Consider the following 18,347-nt stretch of genomic DNA (forward strand, 5'->3'; position numbering starts at 1 on the left):
ACAATACATGTTTGACTTGAACTGCTGATGTTGCGAACTTGGACTCAAACGCCTTCGTAAAAAAATGCAAAAAATGCAGGAAATTGATTATATTAACCATTTTGTGTAACACCTTGACTGCACCGAATCTAACTACATAATTTAGTAATGTTCACCGTCTCATAAGGAATTGTCAAGCATTCTTCGTATTTCAAGTTATGGAGTTGCCTTCACGTGCGGAAAATGTTTCAGTAGTGCGCAGCAGTAGTGAGTCCATCATGATCATGGAATAATCAAAAGTTAACCTGTTGAATATAACAAAGCTCATAGTACTTTTAGAGAAACTAACTCGCCTTTATCGACATCTCCTCGTCTAGAAAAATATTTTCTTATTGTGAACTAAATGCTTGACGGGGAAGCGACATTATGACAGAATGCCAGCAAGCTTACCCCGTCACTCAAGTGCTCGACCCAACTGCTAGAAAAGCAACCGCCATCAAAGTGTTTTTATTGCTACATCCGACATTTGCACAGATACTGCCCGCACTGATAATCTCCGTGTATTCGCGTCCTCGCTAAACTGATTGGGAATTGGGGTTTCCTCCAATGCCATTATTTCACGGGGTTCTTCTACATCACTTACGTTCAGAAACTGACGACGTCGCTAGACCATAGGTCATTGCGCAACCGATTTTGCATCGATTTTATGATTGAGACAATGAACAAACCAGAGACAAGTACTCCATGTTGCTCAATATACATACATAGCAACACAATTTCCAATAATAGCTAATCATAGTCATTTACGGCTTTTACAAGAACATATGACGCATCGCATTAGTTTCGGGTTATGCCAAATCAAAAGTCTATGCATAATGCATACATCACATTTCAAAAGATAATACACCGCCGAGATTTCATTCTATATCGATACAAACGCCCAACACTGTCAAATATGTTTGGTATTTTCCTCGACAGTATGCCACTATACAGGGTGTGTCAAACGTCTGGAATATAGCCAATAACTTTGCCATTTGTAGTTTTAAAGAAAACTGTTTCAAATAAAAGTTTCTTTATTAATCGTGGCGCATTTTTTGGCGATATTTGCTTGTTTGTAATTTTTTTGTTTCGTTACTATGGCAACCAACATTGTTATTTTAAATGGGATGCATATGTTTTTCTTGCATATTTTGATAGAGGATGATAGAGGTTGTATAAGAAAAAAATCGAGAAAATATGCATTTTTTGAAAATATTATTTCAGCAAATTACAATCAAAGTAGGCGCCGAAATAACGCCGTTGACAGCTTTAAATGTCAAAAAATGACAGTTTCAACAATTATGAAAAATTAATGATGTATGGGTACGGTAACACACATTTAATATAGTTTCGTCATTGGTAGCTGTCATCGGTCGTCCACTTTTTGGAAGGTTTTTACTGTGGATTGTGTAATTTGTGTATCCTGGTAAATATTATTGAACAGTATGCAAACTTCAGTTTGAGTGCGTTTTCTATCACCGTACCCCTTCGTCCTTAATATTTGGATTCTTTGTCGTTCGCTTAATTGCGCCATATTTGCTTAAACTGTCAGTTTTTTGACATTTAAATCTGTCAACGGCGTTATTTCGGCGCATACTTTGATTGTAATTTGCTGGAATAATATTTTCAGAAAAAGCATTTTTCTCGATTTTTTTCTTAACCTAAGTGTCCACTTGCGAGAAATGCTCTCGAGAGAAGCTATCGAGAGTATATTTTCTGGTAGACACGTATCTGAGAGTAACTATCAGAGAGTCCCCACAAACTCTCGGAGAGTAAACACGTTGAGATTTGAACTCAAGTGGACACGCACAATTTATGAGTAACGTGAGAGTAACTGTCAAAAAACGAACACGGTTCGAATTTTGCTGCGAGTAGCTGCGAGTTTTCTCAATATAACACGTTTAAAGATAACACCTAAAAGCAAATGGTCCCAAGAAGAAATATTGGAATTAATTGAAGTGTATGAAGAAAATTCAATTCTTTGGAATATCAAATCTAATGAACATAGAAATCGGGAAGCGAAGGATGCAATTTTAACAAGTATTGGACAGAAATTTAAACGGGATTTGTACCATTAGCAATAGTAACTTCTGACAACATAATTTGGTGTTCTGACAGTAAAATTAAGTCTTCTGCTAAAAGTATTTGATTTTTAGTAGTAGTGTGTAGTCTTCTGTAAGAAGGATGTGCTTCATATGCAATATCTAGTTTTTCACTAGCAATACTTAGTCTTCTGCCAGGAATATCTAGTCTTTTGCAGCAATATCTAGTCTTCTACCAACAGTATTTTGTCTTTTGGTAGTAGTGTGCAGTCTTCTGTAAGAAGAATCTGCTTCATTAGCAACATCTAGTCTTTCATTAGTAGTACTTAGTCTTCTGCCAACAATATCTAGTCTCTTTCAGCAATTGAGGCGTTTAAGTTTTTCTTTAAAACCACAAATGGCGAAGTTTTGGCTATATTCCAGACATTTGACACACCTTTATATTGTATTTTATTACATGACATTTAATCTTTATTAAATTTCCTCGTTGTAAGCAATTACAGTAAAGAGAGATTTTGATCTGTGTAGTCTATCTTGTAGATACTGGAGTTATACATAACATCAAATTAATGTTATCGGGACTAGTATATTAAAAGCAAAAATATGCATGAGTGCCCCAAAAGATATGTCGCATCTGTATAGTACTAAGTATCGAGTGTTATGGCAACAACCTTAAAATCTGTAATTGAAGGGACATACTCCGTATGTTAATGTTATTCAGTAAATCGACATTTCGTCTGTAAGAGGAAATTTTTCTTTGTAAGATAAAGAAAAAAGAGAATTAAAATAATCTCTTTCCTATCATTTCAGCAATAACATTTTATTGAACTGACGATCTCGCTCTTTGTGAGAAGGAATCCCACTCCGGAAATTTTGTGATCTTATTAAACTTTAGATTACAAACATGTGAACCATTTTTTTCTTTAATAATCATTTCACGAAATAAATTTGTAATTTAAATGTTTGGTAGTTTAATTATGTATCAATCTAACTATTGTGTATAACTAGGCCACAATTTACGTAAACAACTGTAGTAGAGGTCGAGGAGAGCAAACAAAACGCAGATTCAAAAATTAATTTACTGAACAAGTCAGTGTAAAATCGTTTGGAAACGTTCGTGTGTCGTAATCAATAAAAAGAATGGAATTCGAAATTTTAGGATAAACCTATTTGAAACCCCAATTGTAATCGCGTCGCGTTTACTTTGGTCCTGGGCTGCAATTTGATTTTGACGTAACGCTGAAAACGCTGGTACGTGCACAACCAATTCGCCGTAGTAGTTTTTCAGCAACAGGCTCCTTGTTGAATAATTCAGAGGCCAATTTCGAAAGCTCAAATGACGCCGTCAATTATTCAGTGCGTTTGCAGACGAAAGCATTTATGCCATCCACCAACGATGCGATCGATACATCAGAATACAGTCTGCCAACATTTCTACATTTATTTCAATTAATTTCTTTTTCCAATATTATTTTGCAAATATTCATAAATTTTCACCAATTATATTTGTTTTAGTTTAATTATTTTTTTCTTTTTTAGGAAACTAAAACGATTGAATTTAGGTGGTAATGGTTTAACAGCAGTTCCACAAAAAGCTCTCGCCATTCTGGACATGTTAAAAAAACTAGAGATGCAAGAGAACAAGATTGGAGAAATCCGAGAAGGTGATTTCGAAGGTAAACCCGCTAGTACTTTATTACGAAACCTACTTAGTGCGTGTCCATATATTCTCTTATTCTTTTCTCGCTCTTTTTATACGCAGGTCTACGAAATTTGGATTCGTTGGGTTTAGCCCATAATAAACTACGAGTTGTGCCCGCTAGAGTTTTCTCTCATTTAACCCTTCTCAACTCGCTCGAACTGGAGGGTAATAACATTGAAAATATCGATCCCGAAGCATTTTCTGGATTGGAAGGTTAGTAGTAACTTAATTAAATTCAATTTCTTTAAAATATAGTGTGGTGGTTGAGACTTCGAAAATTCGATTCAAACGTTATTATAGTGGTAGGTAATTAGGAACATTCGCTGAGAATTCAATTATGAATTCCTTTAATTTGCGGAGTCTCCGATATCGAGTTCGCAATCGGAAGGTAGCGATATTTTGTAGTGTAGAACTGTTTGAATTTAATTCATTGGAGTACTCCTGTATTACTGTTGAGTGAATGTATGGTTAGATATATATCTCCGTAGTGAGGTAACGGTATATTTTGCCTCCTGATTTGATTTGTAATTCAATCAATTTAAGTAATAGAGCACAGAAGATGGATATGAAATAAGGTCTTAGAGTATGCGTGTCTATTGGACAACAATTTCTAGTGCATTATTCGCTATGCTATTCTAATTATAGTACAAATGTCATTGATTTAGAGGTAAATGTCAACTCGAATACATTCATAAGCGCAATGAATAACAAGCGGTTGAACTTAAAGAAACCGAATTAAAATTTTTTTTCAGTTCAAATAAAAAGATTAGATAATTTTTATTTACATGACAACCTCTATATTCAGAAAGGGTTAACAGAATTTGAATCATTCAGTGCGATACGTCTATACCAATGGGCAAAACATTATTTTCTTTTTGCCCCAACAGAAATAAAATAATTTTGAGTTATACTTTGTAAAGTAATTATAGAACTTTCGCAAAGTTTCTCGCATGTTACGAGCTAGAAAAAGCTTGTTCGCAGTTCAACTTCAAAAAAAAAAACTCATGTAGTCAACTCATGAGAGCTAAATGTTGTACGCACGAAAACCAAAATCTTTCTGAAGAGCAACTCCTAAAATATTCCCGCGTTTGACAGTAGCGATGTTAATAAACAACTTAGCATGTCTCATTCCAGGAGAACTGGTCCACAGTAGGCGAAGTCTCTCTTATGTCTTAGTCTCTCCTATGTTTGGCCATTGCAAATGATATACCAACTGCTGCACTTGCGGCCCCACAAACGCTTTAGTGCTGCCTTCTCGTGCTAACTCATCTGCCGCTTCATTCTTATCTGTATGGCGCCTCTTATTCTAGAACTAATGCGCAGGGTGGTGCTGTCGCGCTCTTTGTCAAACAGGGCATCGATTTTAAAGAGTTAGTTTGTTGTGATTGTGTTTGTGTTGAAAAGACCTTTGAATATGCCTAGGGATGCAACATCGCTCATAAAAACATCGATATTAGAACATCGATGTTTTCCAAAAGTGAAACATCGATGTCGAAAACATCGACGTATTATACCGATACATCGATGTTTAAAAAAAATATTCAGTGGCTGAATTTTTATTATAAGAATTATCATAATAATCAACACTATTTGGACCGCGTTCTGCATCACTTGACTAAGCGACAAATAATAATAATAATAACTTTATTATCATAAATTTGATCACTAAAACTAGAGACAAAATGATGACGATTTGTGTAAAAATTTTTGAAGAAAATAATCTAGAGTTTGATTTTGTACTTTTAAACTGGTTTTTATTTTATATAGAATTCAAGTCTAACCAGTTGCGACCCTTGGCCATCTTCAGTGACTCTACAAATAAATTAACATCTGTCATCTTATCCATTTTACAAACAAGTTTCTTAATATTTCTTTTTGTTTTGTTAAAAAACATCATATATCAATGTCGAAATCAGATTATTAGTTACTAATTTACAAAATTAAAATTTGAAAAGTTGTAAAATGAAATTAAGGACGAAGTGTTACAAGTTTACAGATTAAAATTTAAGAACGCTCTTTTTTAACGAAAGAAATATTAAGAAACTTCGGAAAAAATCAAGAATCATCATGTGGCTTAAAAATTGACGACTTTTTTTAATCAATGTGAAATGACCCAAAAAACACGTTAAAAATATAAAGAAAGTGCGGAAAAGTGACTAAGACTAGATTAACTTCAGTTATAAAACTTCTATTACATGATAATTAACTTCAGGTTTAAAATGTCAACCTCACTTTTGACATATTTGTAATCTTCATCAAAAATCCTTTAAAATGAGTGCAAACACGACATATTTATCTTCAATATTAATGAAGTTATGGTCAACTTCCGGTTAAGAATGTCAATTTTGACATATTTGTAATCTATGATAAGGTTATTGGGTGTAGCGATCGGTATAAGAAAAAAAGAAAACTAAATTTTTCTTTGCTATATTTCGAAACAAATTGTTTCTTCTACAGGCAAAAAACTGTGAACAAATGTATCAAAATTAACACTCAAACCATCAATGGCTTACATAAAAAGGAAGAAACTTACAGGTTAGTTGATAAGCGGCACGATAGCGGAACATTTCAACGGTCCACCAAGAAACATAGCATCATTAACACCCAAAAAGGGTGACTCGAATTAATAAATTAAAATTAGGACACTTAAAATACAAACTAAAATAACTGACGTTACAAAAGTAAAAATTTTATGATGACTGAACATGGCGAAGAAACCAGTTCTTAAAAATATATTTTTATTTTTAAAGACTGCGCGATAGACAAAATCACAACGATACTGTCGAAAAACATATTTTAAATTTTAATTTTTTAATTTAAAAAATTAATGAATCACTAACGTTGGTGTTGTCACTTAATACTCTTTCCCTTCTCCCCTTTTCCCAATGAAATAAATACGAGTAAAAACTACTTAAATTATTTGTATCTGTTTTAAAATTGACCGTATTATCATCAGTGATATTAATGTGGTACATTTCCAAAAATAATCTACCGTAATAATTAGGATCACAATCAACTATCGACACATTATCAAAATCAAAAGTATGGTTACAGTTTATCATATGACTGGCCAAAGCACAGTGAGTTTTTTTCGTTTTAAAATCACTCCTATGTGAACTAATCCTAATGATGGCTTGAAGAGGACAGCGTCTCTGTTGGACACCAGAAATCAAACTTTACTGAGAAAGGTCAACAGCTTTTCTAATAACAAAGAAATTACAATACAAAGAAATTTAAATAATTTAATTAAAAAACTTTATGATGAAAAATCCATAAATGAACATGAACACAAACTTATATGTACCAAACATTCAGTCTTATGTAAAGCATACTTCCTTCCTAAGGTCCATAAACCCAATACTCCATTAAGACCCATTATATCAGCTTGTGGTTCAACCGTGTATAACCTGTCAAAGTTCTTATCTGACATGCTAACCACTGCCTTAACCTTTAGAGGACCGGGACCACCACTTAAGTGGTGGTGTATGTTTTCAGTACTTAGTATATGATAAATATATCATATGAAGTACATTTTGTATCGATTTTCTTCAGACAATATGTTACCTAAAATCCCGGCCCGCTAAAGGTTAAGTAATGCTACATCTTACAATATAAAAGACACCTTCGATTTTGTCAGTCAAATAAAAGACTGTCACATCCCTAAGAACTTTATTGTCGTTTCACTTGACGTAATAAGTCTTTTTACGAACATCCCACTGGATTTGGTCCTTAATATTGTGAAAGACAAGTGGAATTTAATTGATGATCATTGCAGTTTTAATTTGGAAACCTTTTGTATACTTTTAAAGTTTGTTTTTGATAATACTTACTTTTCGTTTCAAGATCAGATTTATGTTCAGAAGTTTGGTACTCCTATGGGTCTCCTATTAGCCCCATCTTGGCGCTGATGGTAATGGATTTTGTTTTAGATGTGATTCACAAATTGGATTTTCAGTTACCGTTTATAAAGAAGTTTGTTGATGACATTATCACCAGCGTTCCTAGTGATCGTGTTGACTACCTTCTTGATCACTGTCACTGTGGAAACTGAAACTGATAGCTGGGTCCCTTTTCTCAATTGTAAAGTCATACGTGAGAATAATTCTGTGATTTGTGATTGGTACATCAAACCGACATATTCGGGACGTTACATAAACTATTTCTCCTCACATTCATTTAACCATAAAATTAATACCTTACGTGGTATGAAGAATACAGTACTAAGAATTTGTGATGACGGGTTTCAATACAACGCACTGTTAAAGCTAAAAAGGATTTTTATTGGCAACAGTTTTCCTAAGCACTTAGTTAACAAGATTCTTTTCTCTTCTTCCAATAACATCTCTCAACCAACTGTTAAGAGTATTTTTGATATACCACCTACCAGACAATCTAAATTTAGTAAAATTATGAAAATCCCAAAGATGTATGATAAAATTAAAAAAATAATTGGACCGCATCTACCACCTGATAGAAAAATAGTTGATTACTACCCTTACAGGATATGTTGTTGTTATAGTAGCATCAAAGATAAAGATCCCGTGATGTACAAATCTAATGTCATCAATCGTGTTAATTGTAATGAGTGTAGGGGAAGGTGGGGCTACTTCGTACACGTTTTACTTATTGGGACATAAAAATGAAATGAGTTATTTTTTTAAATTGACACAGATATGAATGGATAGGTAGTGTATTTGGCTTAAAAATTCGATAGTTACGTTTTAAGTATGATGTAGCACTTCAGACTTATAAGCGATTTACCAAAACATGGAAATTGTGCGAATGTACCCCACGCGTGGGGTACATTCGTACATATGGTGGGGCACATTCATTCGCAGTGGGAAACATTGGTACACAGTAAAAAATAAACACAAAAATCACCGAAAATAATAATTTATTTACTAAAAATGCACTCTTAGTAAACAGTCATAGTCATATTTGACATATTATATTTATTTGTTAATATACTTATCTCTCAATTCAGACTTTATGAGATGAATTAATAACGACATTACAGTAATCAGCCTCAAAATCAAATAGAAAACTTAAAATCTAAAAACAAAGCTTAGGCACACATTCGCATTCTAAATAATAAGAACACTTTTATTACAATAATTTATATCATATGATATAATCTAGTTAAACTTTTTATGAAAACAAAAACCTAACGACCCTCCGTCTAACGAAAAAAAAAAGCCATCTCCTTATTATGTAAGCAACAAATTATTAAAAAAGAAGAAATCAAACTTAAACATTACGCAACTATTGGATATTGTATGGCGAAAAATCTTTTCCAAAGTTAAAAATACGGGCCGTCCTCGCTGTGGCAGCAGTTTTGGATTTTGGCAGTATAAGAATGATATCTGAAATAAGAACAGATCCTTCATCTTTCGTATTTGGATACACAAAATTCCAAGAACCGGCCTTTCCCTGCTTTTTTCTTAAAAATGAGATTTTATATTCTGATGGACTATATTTTTCAACGATTTCTCCAACGTAATGTAAAACTGACTTCTTTTTATCAAATTTCACTACAACAAAACTCCCTTTCTTAATGTTGTGAATCAAAACAGGTGTTTCTGTTTCTAATTCTTCACAGATGTCTTCAACCGGAGAAGCAGAACTTTCTCTCAAGCTCATATCAGTGTTAGTCTCACTCTCAGACTCTAAATCCTTCTTTTGTTTTTTTGACTTATCAACTTCGGTCGATACTAATTTCAGCGCACGTTTCACCTCCTTCACTCTATTTTTTCGTTCTTTCTCAATTTTCTTCGTTTCTTTTGCTCGTGCAATGTCTTCAAGTCTATTTTTTTCAGGTGTGTCGGTATATATTCTTGATTTGCCAATTTTTCTTTTCTTAGCTGTTGCAGACGTAGTTTTATGTATTTTAGGATAGGGTCGGATCATCTCTGGAGTTACTATTCCTAAAGATGTCGATGGTGAAGCCATTGCGTAACTGGACGATGAACAAACTACAGGCAACACAGGAGATGCAGGTGGTGAAGTTTGCGGAGCCTCTTGAGGCGCAGCTTCATCATTGGTTGCTTCGGCATTAGTCACAGATGGTTCTGGCGCAGAGTCGTTGTGGTACACTTGCACTGGAGCAAAATCTTCGTCGCTGAAAACAAGTTTGTTGAATGGCCATATACCGGTCTTCTCGAAAGCAGCAGTAATATTCTTACCATTGAAAGACTGAAAATAGGCTAATTTAGCCAGTTTTGGAATGCTGTAGATGTTAAGAGATTTCCCTGGATGAGACACATGCCAGTCGTTGAATGCAGTTTTCAGCTTTGATTTGAATGGGCCAAAGACTCCAACATCCAACGGTTGGAGACGGTGCGTGGTATGTGGAGGGAATGACAGATAAATAATTCCATTCTCACGTGCATAATTTATTGCATCAATGGTCACGTGGCTTTCGTGATTGTCACACAGAAGTAAAATTGGGTTTTCTTTTGAGCACACCGTATGTCTCTGCATATGTTTCAGGACATCTAAAAAAATGACTGAGTTAATCCAACCGCTCTTCGTAGCCACTCCCAAACTTCCTTCTGGTGCACCATCAATGAAATGGTCCTTGTAATGCACCCTTGGAAACACAAATAAAGGTGGGATAGTATTTCCGTTTGCGCAAATAAAGCCCCCAAAGGTAACTAGCTCCCCTCTTTCAGCGGACACGAGTTGACCCACTTGTTTTTGAGTTTTTTCAGCTAAAACTCTGGGCGTATTTAATACTGTGGAAATACCAGACTCGTCAAAATTGTAAATACGATCTCCAGTAAATTTGTGCTTCTGTAAGACTTGTTCCAGGTTCTCAAAAAATTCGCCAACAGCTGACTTATTAAATCCAAATGACCTAGCTGCACTAGTATTCTCGGGTTTTCGTAAACTTAAATTGGCGTTTCGTTTACGATAGCAGGCCAACCAATCTTTACCGGCCATTTTGTTTTCATCCCAGCTGGGCGGGTATCGAAAGTTATTCAATTTTGCAAATTGGTAGGAAAGTTTCCTAATTTGTTCCAGTGTTAAACCGTAGTGCCTCTTGGAACTGATTATGATATACTCATTTAGCATATCTTCTTCTTCTTTGGTAAAAACTTGATTGGCAGTATACTTTGAGTTAAACAATCGATTAGATGTAGTAGGTTCTCCAGATTTGGCTTTACGAATTTTATTAATACGAGTTTCAAGGGTTGATGGCTTTATACCATATTTATTTGCAGACTTTCTAGTAGATAGGTTTTTATTTAGGACCTCCTTAATTGCTGATGTCATAGCCTCTTCATCCACTATACCGCTTCTGGTATTCTTCCGTTTGTAGTTGCGCACCATCTGAAAAGAATTATGATAAGCTTGCTAATTAGATTAAGATTTCGTAAGGGGTACATTCGTACAGTACGAATGTGCCCCACGTATTAGTGAACGAACGTACCCCAACCAACATAAAAGTAACATTTTATAACCTAGAAAAAAAACCATTGAGAAGATGGTAAAACTAATGAAAAACACATAAAACCAATACATTTTCAGTGATTATGACAAATAACCAAAACATCTGTGACGTTATCACGAGAGTTAAATGAGTTTAAGTTAACAAGAAAAAAATACTTACGGTGACGAAAAACACGTTGCGGCTTGCCCCGATGCCGGCGACGCTCGCACTGCCTCTTCACTCCGCGAGCCGAGTGTCCGTAAGTGTGCGCATTACGCACTCAAAGCTGAATTCTCTAGCACTATCTATAGGCTATATATAGCTAGTGTCCGAAAGTGCCCCGCGAACGAAATAGCCCCCCCTTCCCCTAATGGTTGTAAACTATGTTTTTCGACAGTATCGTTGTGATTTTGTCTATCGCGCAGTCTCTAAAAAGAAAAATATATTTTTAAGAACTGGTTTCTTCGCCATGTTCAGTCATCATAAGATTTTTACTAACGTCAGTTATTTTAGTTTGTATTTAAATGTCCTAATTTTAATTTATTAATTCGAGTCACCCTTTTTGGGTTTTAATGATGCTATGTTTCTTGGTGGACCGTTGAAATGTTCCGCTATCGTGCCGCTTATCAACTAACCTGTAAGTTTCTTCCTTTTTATGTAAGCCATTGATGGTTTAAGTGTTAATTTTGATACATATGTTCACAGTTTTTTGCCTGTAGAAGAAACAATTTGTTTCGAAATATAGCAAAGAAAAATTTAGTTCTCTTTTTTTCTTATACCGATCGCTACACCCAATAACCTTATCATAGTTGTCAATTTTTGCGATCAAAAAACTCCATCTAACATATTTGTAATCGTCGTGAAAAATCCTTTAAAATGAGTACAAACATGTTATATTTAATTCCAATATTAATCGAGATATAAGCAACTTCCGCTTGGAAATGTCAATGTCATTTTGACATATTCATAATTTTTATATGTCTAATATTTGTCACAAAAACAAAAGTATAATAAAAAAAATAAAAAATTAAGGTTGGTATTAATATTTAAAAATTAAATTGCTAATCTTCATTGTTGCTAACTTAGGGTTTAATGTTTTTTATTCTAAATTAGTTTGTTTTTTGAGATAAGTGCGTCATCTTTGTACTCATTTTAAAGAATTTTTTATGAAGTTGACAATTATGTCAAAATTAAAAGTTGAAAGTTCGAATTTTTTGGTTTTTTGAGATAAATGTGTCAAGTTTGGACTCACTTTAAAGGTAATAGTAAAATTAAAGTTGACATTGACAACTAAAAGTTTTTTTCACGACAACCCGAATGTTTATAGTTCTCGTTCTAGTTTTAGTTCAATAAAAATATACAACACAGTAATATCTTATGCTAAGTAGCGCTACCTACCACTGCCACTAGAACTAACACTAGACCGTAAACTAGAAACATTCGGATTTAGTCCCACGTCTCTCAAAACGGTTAAACCCGAATGATTCTAGTTCTAGATCTTGTGTTAGTTCTAGTGATAGTGCTAGTGTAAAACTAGAACTAACACTAGTCCTAGAACTAGAAATATTCGGTCTAGTGTTAGTTCTAGTTTTAGTGCAATAAAAATGCGCAGCAATGATATCTTATGCTAACTAGCGCTATTTGTGGAGTCTCTGAAGATGGCCAAGGGCCGAAACTTGTTAGACTTAAATTCTATATCAAATAAAAGACAAACTTTCAATTTTATACTAACATCTAGAAAACGACACTGACTCGAAATTGTAGGTTCATCTATTTTTTCTATTGTAGAATTTCTTGGTATATCTAATCGTAAGTGTCGTATCCTTTGATTATATATAATATGGATTGAGCTAACTGAATATATCTACTAACAAAAATGTGGCTCAAGGTGAATAGACGCAGATGGAAAGCGATAATGTGAAAGTGTAACAAAGGTAGACATAAAACGGTACTAAACAGACGGGCGCATGCGCACAAAAGTGTCAAACCTCTTCCATTTGACGTTTATCGTTTTGTTGTGTCACAGCCAGTCACACCGTTATGTTTAAAAATGTATTGTTTCGTGTGCAAAGTTCGCGATAATACAGTTTCACATCACCTGTAAGTATTATAAATGTTACTTCTAATTGATAGTTTTTTATCTTATAAATTAACGCACGCCCATTATATGTCAGTGCGCTTCTATGTCTATCTCGGTTCGATCACCTTGCGCAAGCTATCTCTCTCGTTGGCTCAATCCATATTATATATAATCAAAGGTCGTATCTAATGGTATGTAAGTCGGTCCTTAGACGTATGATGTAAATCGGACTTGAAATCGTATAACGTGGCGAAACAAATTGGCGCTTAGTTTTATCCTTTAAAACAAATAGTATTTTAGGTCTCTCGGTATTCTGTATTTTTTCTAAGATGTTACACTTTTACTTACCAGACAGCATGAAAATCTCTAAAAACGATAAAATGTCGCTTAGTCAAGTGATATATAACGCGGTCCATTTATTATAATATGATAAAACACATAGATAATGTTATTTAAATTTATTTTTAAGTATAGAATTCAGAAACCTTAACTTTGACAACCTGGTGCCTAATAAGCGATTCCTTTCCTGATTAATCGTTGCGCCAACTTCTGTGAATAATCGTTCGTTAGACACTGAAGTTGCTAACAGTGGCAAATATTTCATTGCTCTTTTATACAAACATGGAAATAATGGTCGATTATTTTATCAAACATCGAAGATAAAATATCGTTCATAATGAACGATGTATCGATGTTTTATAGACTTCAACATCGCTCTTAAAACATTGATGTTTATGGACGATACATCGATGTTTTCGAAAAATCGATGTATCGTTTGCATTCCTAAATACGCCTGCGTTGAGATACGATCCCATGGCTTTTCAATGATTGTTCTGTGTATATACCGGTCTCCTTCGGGGGATATATCGTTATTCGCGGGCTTACTTGGGCGTTTACTTCTTAATTACTTTTTTTTTCGTAGTCGTCGTGGTCCCTTGGTTGTTTGTGGGGACTTCAATATGGATTTTGCGGCTCATCAGTGTCCCCATGTGATTGACACAATTAATATTCTTATGTCCCATGATCTTCACCAACGAATCTTCAGTCATACTAGAGTAAAGCCACTATTATTGACAACATATTTACTAACGTGGTAGTACCTAACAGCTCCAGGGTGGTTCACACGAGTTTCTCCGATCACCTTGCTCAAATTACTTCTATTCCTATTCCAGTGTGTGCCAAAAGTATACACCCACATTTTGCATTGACACGTCGATTTAATAAGGTTAACCTGAGTAGTTTTGTAACAACCCTGAGCACCTTTAAATAATTAAACTCCCATTTCAGTTTTCAGGCATCTTTTTCGTCATTTTACAGTCACTTCTGTAATGGCTTCCAATCCAGCTACCCCTTGAGAAAATCTGTTATCAAATCCACCGACAAGGGATGGATTACGCAGGATATTAGGAGACAGTCTAGCGACCTGAGGAGCCTCCATCACTTATGTAAACTAGTAAGGAATCCGGCTTTAGATGCGGAATATAAGGATCGGCTGAGATGTCATTTGGGTAATAAGCTATGTTCAACAGCAAGCAATAAGTCGAAAATAGCATGGGACCTGGCCCGACAGGAGCATTCCTTAGATAAAATTATTACAGCGACTAATACCTTTATAGGTGATAATGGTGCCGAGGTCTCAGCTCCCATTGATATTGCTGAACTTTTTAATGATTTTTTTATCAATTCTGTTGGAAAATTGGTGAGCTGCTCGACTGTAAATATTTCTGAGGCACTAATAAGCATAAAAAATAATGACTGCTCACTTTCACTCTAACTCCAGTTACAGCTTCAGAAGTTGCTAACATAATTATGTCCGTGACTGTCAAGCACTCGAGCGGTTGTGATGAGGTACCTCGTTTCTTGTTGGGCAAGGTATCTCACATTGTAACTAATACATTGACAGCTCTTATTAATGAGTCGTTTGTATGCGGGGAATTTCCGTTCAGCCTCCATAACCCCCATTTTCAAAAAGGGAGATCCTTCAGTGATGTCCAATTATAGACCTGTAGCTGTTCTTCCGGCAATTTTAAAGATTTTTGAAAGAGCATTTTTTACGCGACTAAATGAATTCGTTAACAAGTTTAATAAAATTAATAATTATCAGTTTGGCTTTAGGACTGATAAGTCAACTCAGAATGCTGTTTTGGATTTTTATGCATCTGTGGTGGAGGGTCTGGATGCTCGGTCTGTCTGTTGTGGCCTATTCTTTAACTTGTCTAGAGCGTTTGATACTCTACATCACCAACTACTCTTAGAGAAATTGAGTCGATATGGTATTCGAGGCCTAGCCTTCTCGTGGATTCAAAGTTACCTGTCTGGTAGGCAGCAACTGATAAACTCGTCTCTCCTCCCAGTGCAATATGGAGTCCCTCAGGGGAGCATATTGGGGCCGTTGCTTTTCATTTTGTACATAAACGATGACCCTTTATCTTGTACAGATTGTGCACAGGTTTTAATTGCCGACGATCGTTCCGTCGCAATAAATCGATCGCAGATGTTGCTCGCGAAATGCTACACTGGTGTAACACCAATGGTTTGATATTGAATTATGGTAAAACGCAGTTCACTTCAAAATACAATAAACCTGATTTCAGCGTGCTGGGTAAAGTCGACGGAACATCGGTTAAATCTGCAGACAATGTGAAATTTCTTGGTATCTAGTTTGATGCACACTTTTCCTGGGATGAGCAGACACGAGTTCTTCCAAACAAGCTGTCCTCACTCTCGTTTTTGTTTTTGAAACTTCGGAAGGTACTTGATACCGAAATTGTCAAAACTATTTATTACGGTTTGGTTTATTCCCATCTAAATTATGGCATTGTGTGTTGGGGCAATTCTTCGACTTCAAAACGGGTGTTTGTGGCCCAGAAGAAAGTCATTAGGTCGATGTTTGATTTGTCTTATAATGAATCATGTAAGGAATCATTTCGAAAGAATCGCTTATTAACCATGCCTTGTGTTTATATTCTGCAATCACTCTAATATGTAAAGAAACACCTTACGGAGTTTGCTAGGAGTGGTGATATAAATACTTACTAATAATCTGTACATACCCAAATGCCGACTGTCTCTCACCCAAAATAGCCCTCAACATATGATGATTCGCTTATACAATCATTTGCCGATAACATTTAAGAGGCTTGATTTCAACCGTTTCAAGTATAAATTGAAAATCTTCCTTACATCCAAATGCTTTTACTCAGTGGGGAAATATTTACTAAACACGGAATGGGACCACGACGATAACAGAGAATTGCAGTAATTTGTTTTGTTTCCTTTTGTGATTGTTTTTTGTATTTTCGCTGTGCATGTTCGCTGTGAGATGACGAAAGTACGTATTGTACCGACTATCTTTTGTAATCATTAGCGTCTCATCCACAGTAAGAGTCATTCGTGAGAAACTTAAAGCTCATCGTAATTGGAAGAGGTTTGGCAACAATAACTATTATTTGTCTTTTACTATTCTCCGTAAACGTTCTAAAGTTTTGATTAAATCTGACTATCAGAAGTACTTGCGCTCGGTCCAAGAAAATTTGATTGAGCGCCCTGATCATTTGTGGTCTTTCGTTAAAAATAGGAGGGGTGGATGTGCCGGTATTCCCACTCACATGAGGCTTGGTAATGAGGTCGCGGATAATATCCTTGATGTGTGTTCTCTGTTTTCACATTATTTTAATGAGGCATTTGTCGGCGCTACCATTGCTAACCGGACTGATTCAGCCGGTATTCTCCCGTGGTTTACTGAGGAAAATGTGTTGTCCGTTCTTAATGAAGTCGATCCTAAAGCTGGAGCTGGTCCTGATAATTTACCTGGTAACTTTATTAGACACTGCGCGAATGGTCTATCTAAACCGCTATTTTTAATCTTTTCCTTGTCCTTACGTATTGGTTTCTTTCCTGGTGAGTGGAAGAGGGGATTTGTGCTGCCGGTTTTTAAGTCCGGTGACAGAGGTGACGTCTCTAAATACCGCCCGATTACTATCTTGTCATTGGTTTCGAAAGTTTTTGAAAAAATCATATATTCTTATTTACTTTACCTCTTGAAACCTAGCCTGATTACGGAACAACATGGTTTTTTACCGGGTAAATCGGTGGAAACTAACCTAGTTTATTATACTAATTTTATTCATAATTCCCTCAATTGTTCTAATCAGGTCGATGCGGTTTACACCGATTTTAGTAAAGCCTTTGACAAGATAGATCATAATATTCTGATGCAGAAATTAAGTACCTTTAATGTACCGCAAGGTCTTTTGACATGGTTGGGATCGTACGTAACGGGTCGTTGTCAGGCGGTGAGGATTGGTGGGGTTACATCCTCATATAACCCTGTCACATCGGGTGTTCCGCAGGGTAGCCATCTTGGCCCTATCCTCTTTGTGGCGTATATTAATGACATTTCTTCTTGCTTTAAACATGCAAAATTCCTGTTGTATGCGGATGATTGCAAAATATTTTCTAACATTACAAACAAATGTGATTCCGAAAATCTTCAGGAGGATCTAGACCGGTTCCAGCTTTACTGCGCTGATAACGGCCTGTTCCTGAACTATGATAAGTGTTCTAAAATTACTTTCACACGTAAACGTTATCCACTAAACAATTCGTATACATTGGGGGCCGGAACTTTAACCTCGAATGACCACATTAATGATCTTGGCGTTTTATTGGACAGCAGGCTGATGTTCAATTTACATGTGGACTTTACTATTGCCAAGGCTCTAAAGCGGTTGGGTTTTGTGATTAGGACCTGCCGTATGTTCACAAATATTCAATGCATCAAATCTCTTTATATGGCGTTAGTGGTTAGTGTTCTTAGCTACGCCTCTACTGTCTGGAACCCTCATTATACTATTCACATTAACCGCATTGAATCCGTACAGCGGAAGTTCTTGAGGTATTTAGCTCACAAAACATTTTTACCTTACGGTGATTATCTTTTGCGTTGCAGAGCTCTAGGGTTCCAGACATTAAAGCAAAGGAGGCTGTGCTACGATTTATTATTCTTGTTTAAAGTAGTTAACAATCTTTTCAATTCCTCGGAATTGGTAAGAGAATTATGTTTTTATGTAC

General features: G+C 35.5%; 2 protein-coding genes across 3 annotated transcripts in view; one reads left to right on the forward strand and one right to left on the reverse strand.

Annotated features, from left to right (window-relative positions):
* LOC111420766 (leucine-rich repeat-containing protein 15) overlaps positions 1–18,347 on the forward strand; it is a 173,223-nt gene that overhangs the window by 138,368 nt on the left and 16,508 nt on the right. For both annotated transcript variants that reach the window (XM_023053813.2, XM_023053806.2), the window contains exons 5-6: positions 3,600–3,736; positions 3,823–3,975. In XM_023053813.2, the coding sequence (XP_022909581.1) occupies positions 3,600–3,736; positions 3,823–3,975 (290 nt within the window). The remainder of the gene's footprint in view (positions 1–3,599; positions 3,737–3,822; positions 3,976–18,347) is intronic.
* Positions 8,809–11,465, reverse strand: LOC139429088 (uncharacterized). Its single transcript, XM_071194586.1, has 2 exons — positions 11,375–11,465; positions 8,809–11,094 (listed from the first exon to the last, which is right to left on the reverse strand). The coding sequence occupies exon 2, from the start codon at positions 11,092–11,094 to the stop codon at positions 9,025–9,027; it is 2,070 nt and encodes a 689-aa protein (XP_071050687.1). The 5' UTR covers positions 11,375–11,465; the 3' UTR covers positions 8,809–9,024.

This window comes from Onthophagus taurus, chromosome 2 (genome assembly GCF_036711975.1).
Source record: "Onthophagus taurus isolate NC chromosome 2, IU_Otau_3.0, whole genome shotgun sequence".
Classification (NCBI taxonomy): Eukaryota; Metazoa; Arthropoda; class Insecta; order Coleoptera; family Scarabaeidae; genus Onthophagus; species Onthophagus taurus.

Bases quoted from the DNA above. Each gene is read 5' to 3' on its own strand.
- LOC139429088 (XM_071194586.1), bottom strand. From the start codon at position 11,094: ATGGTGCGCAACTACAAACGGAAGAATACCAGAAGCGGTATAGTGGAT.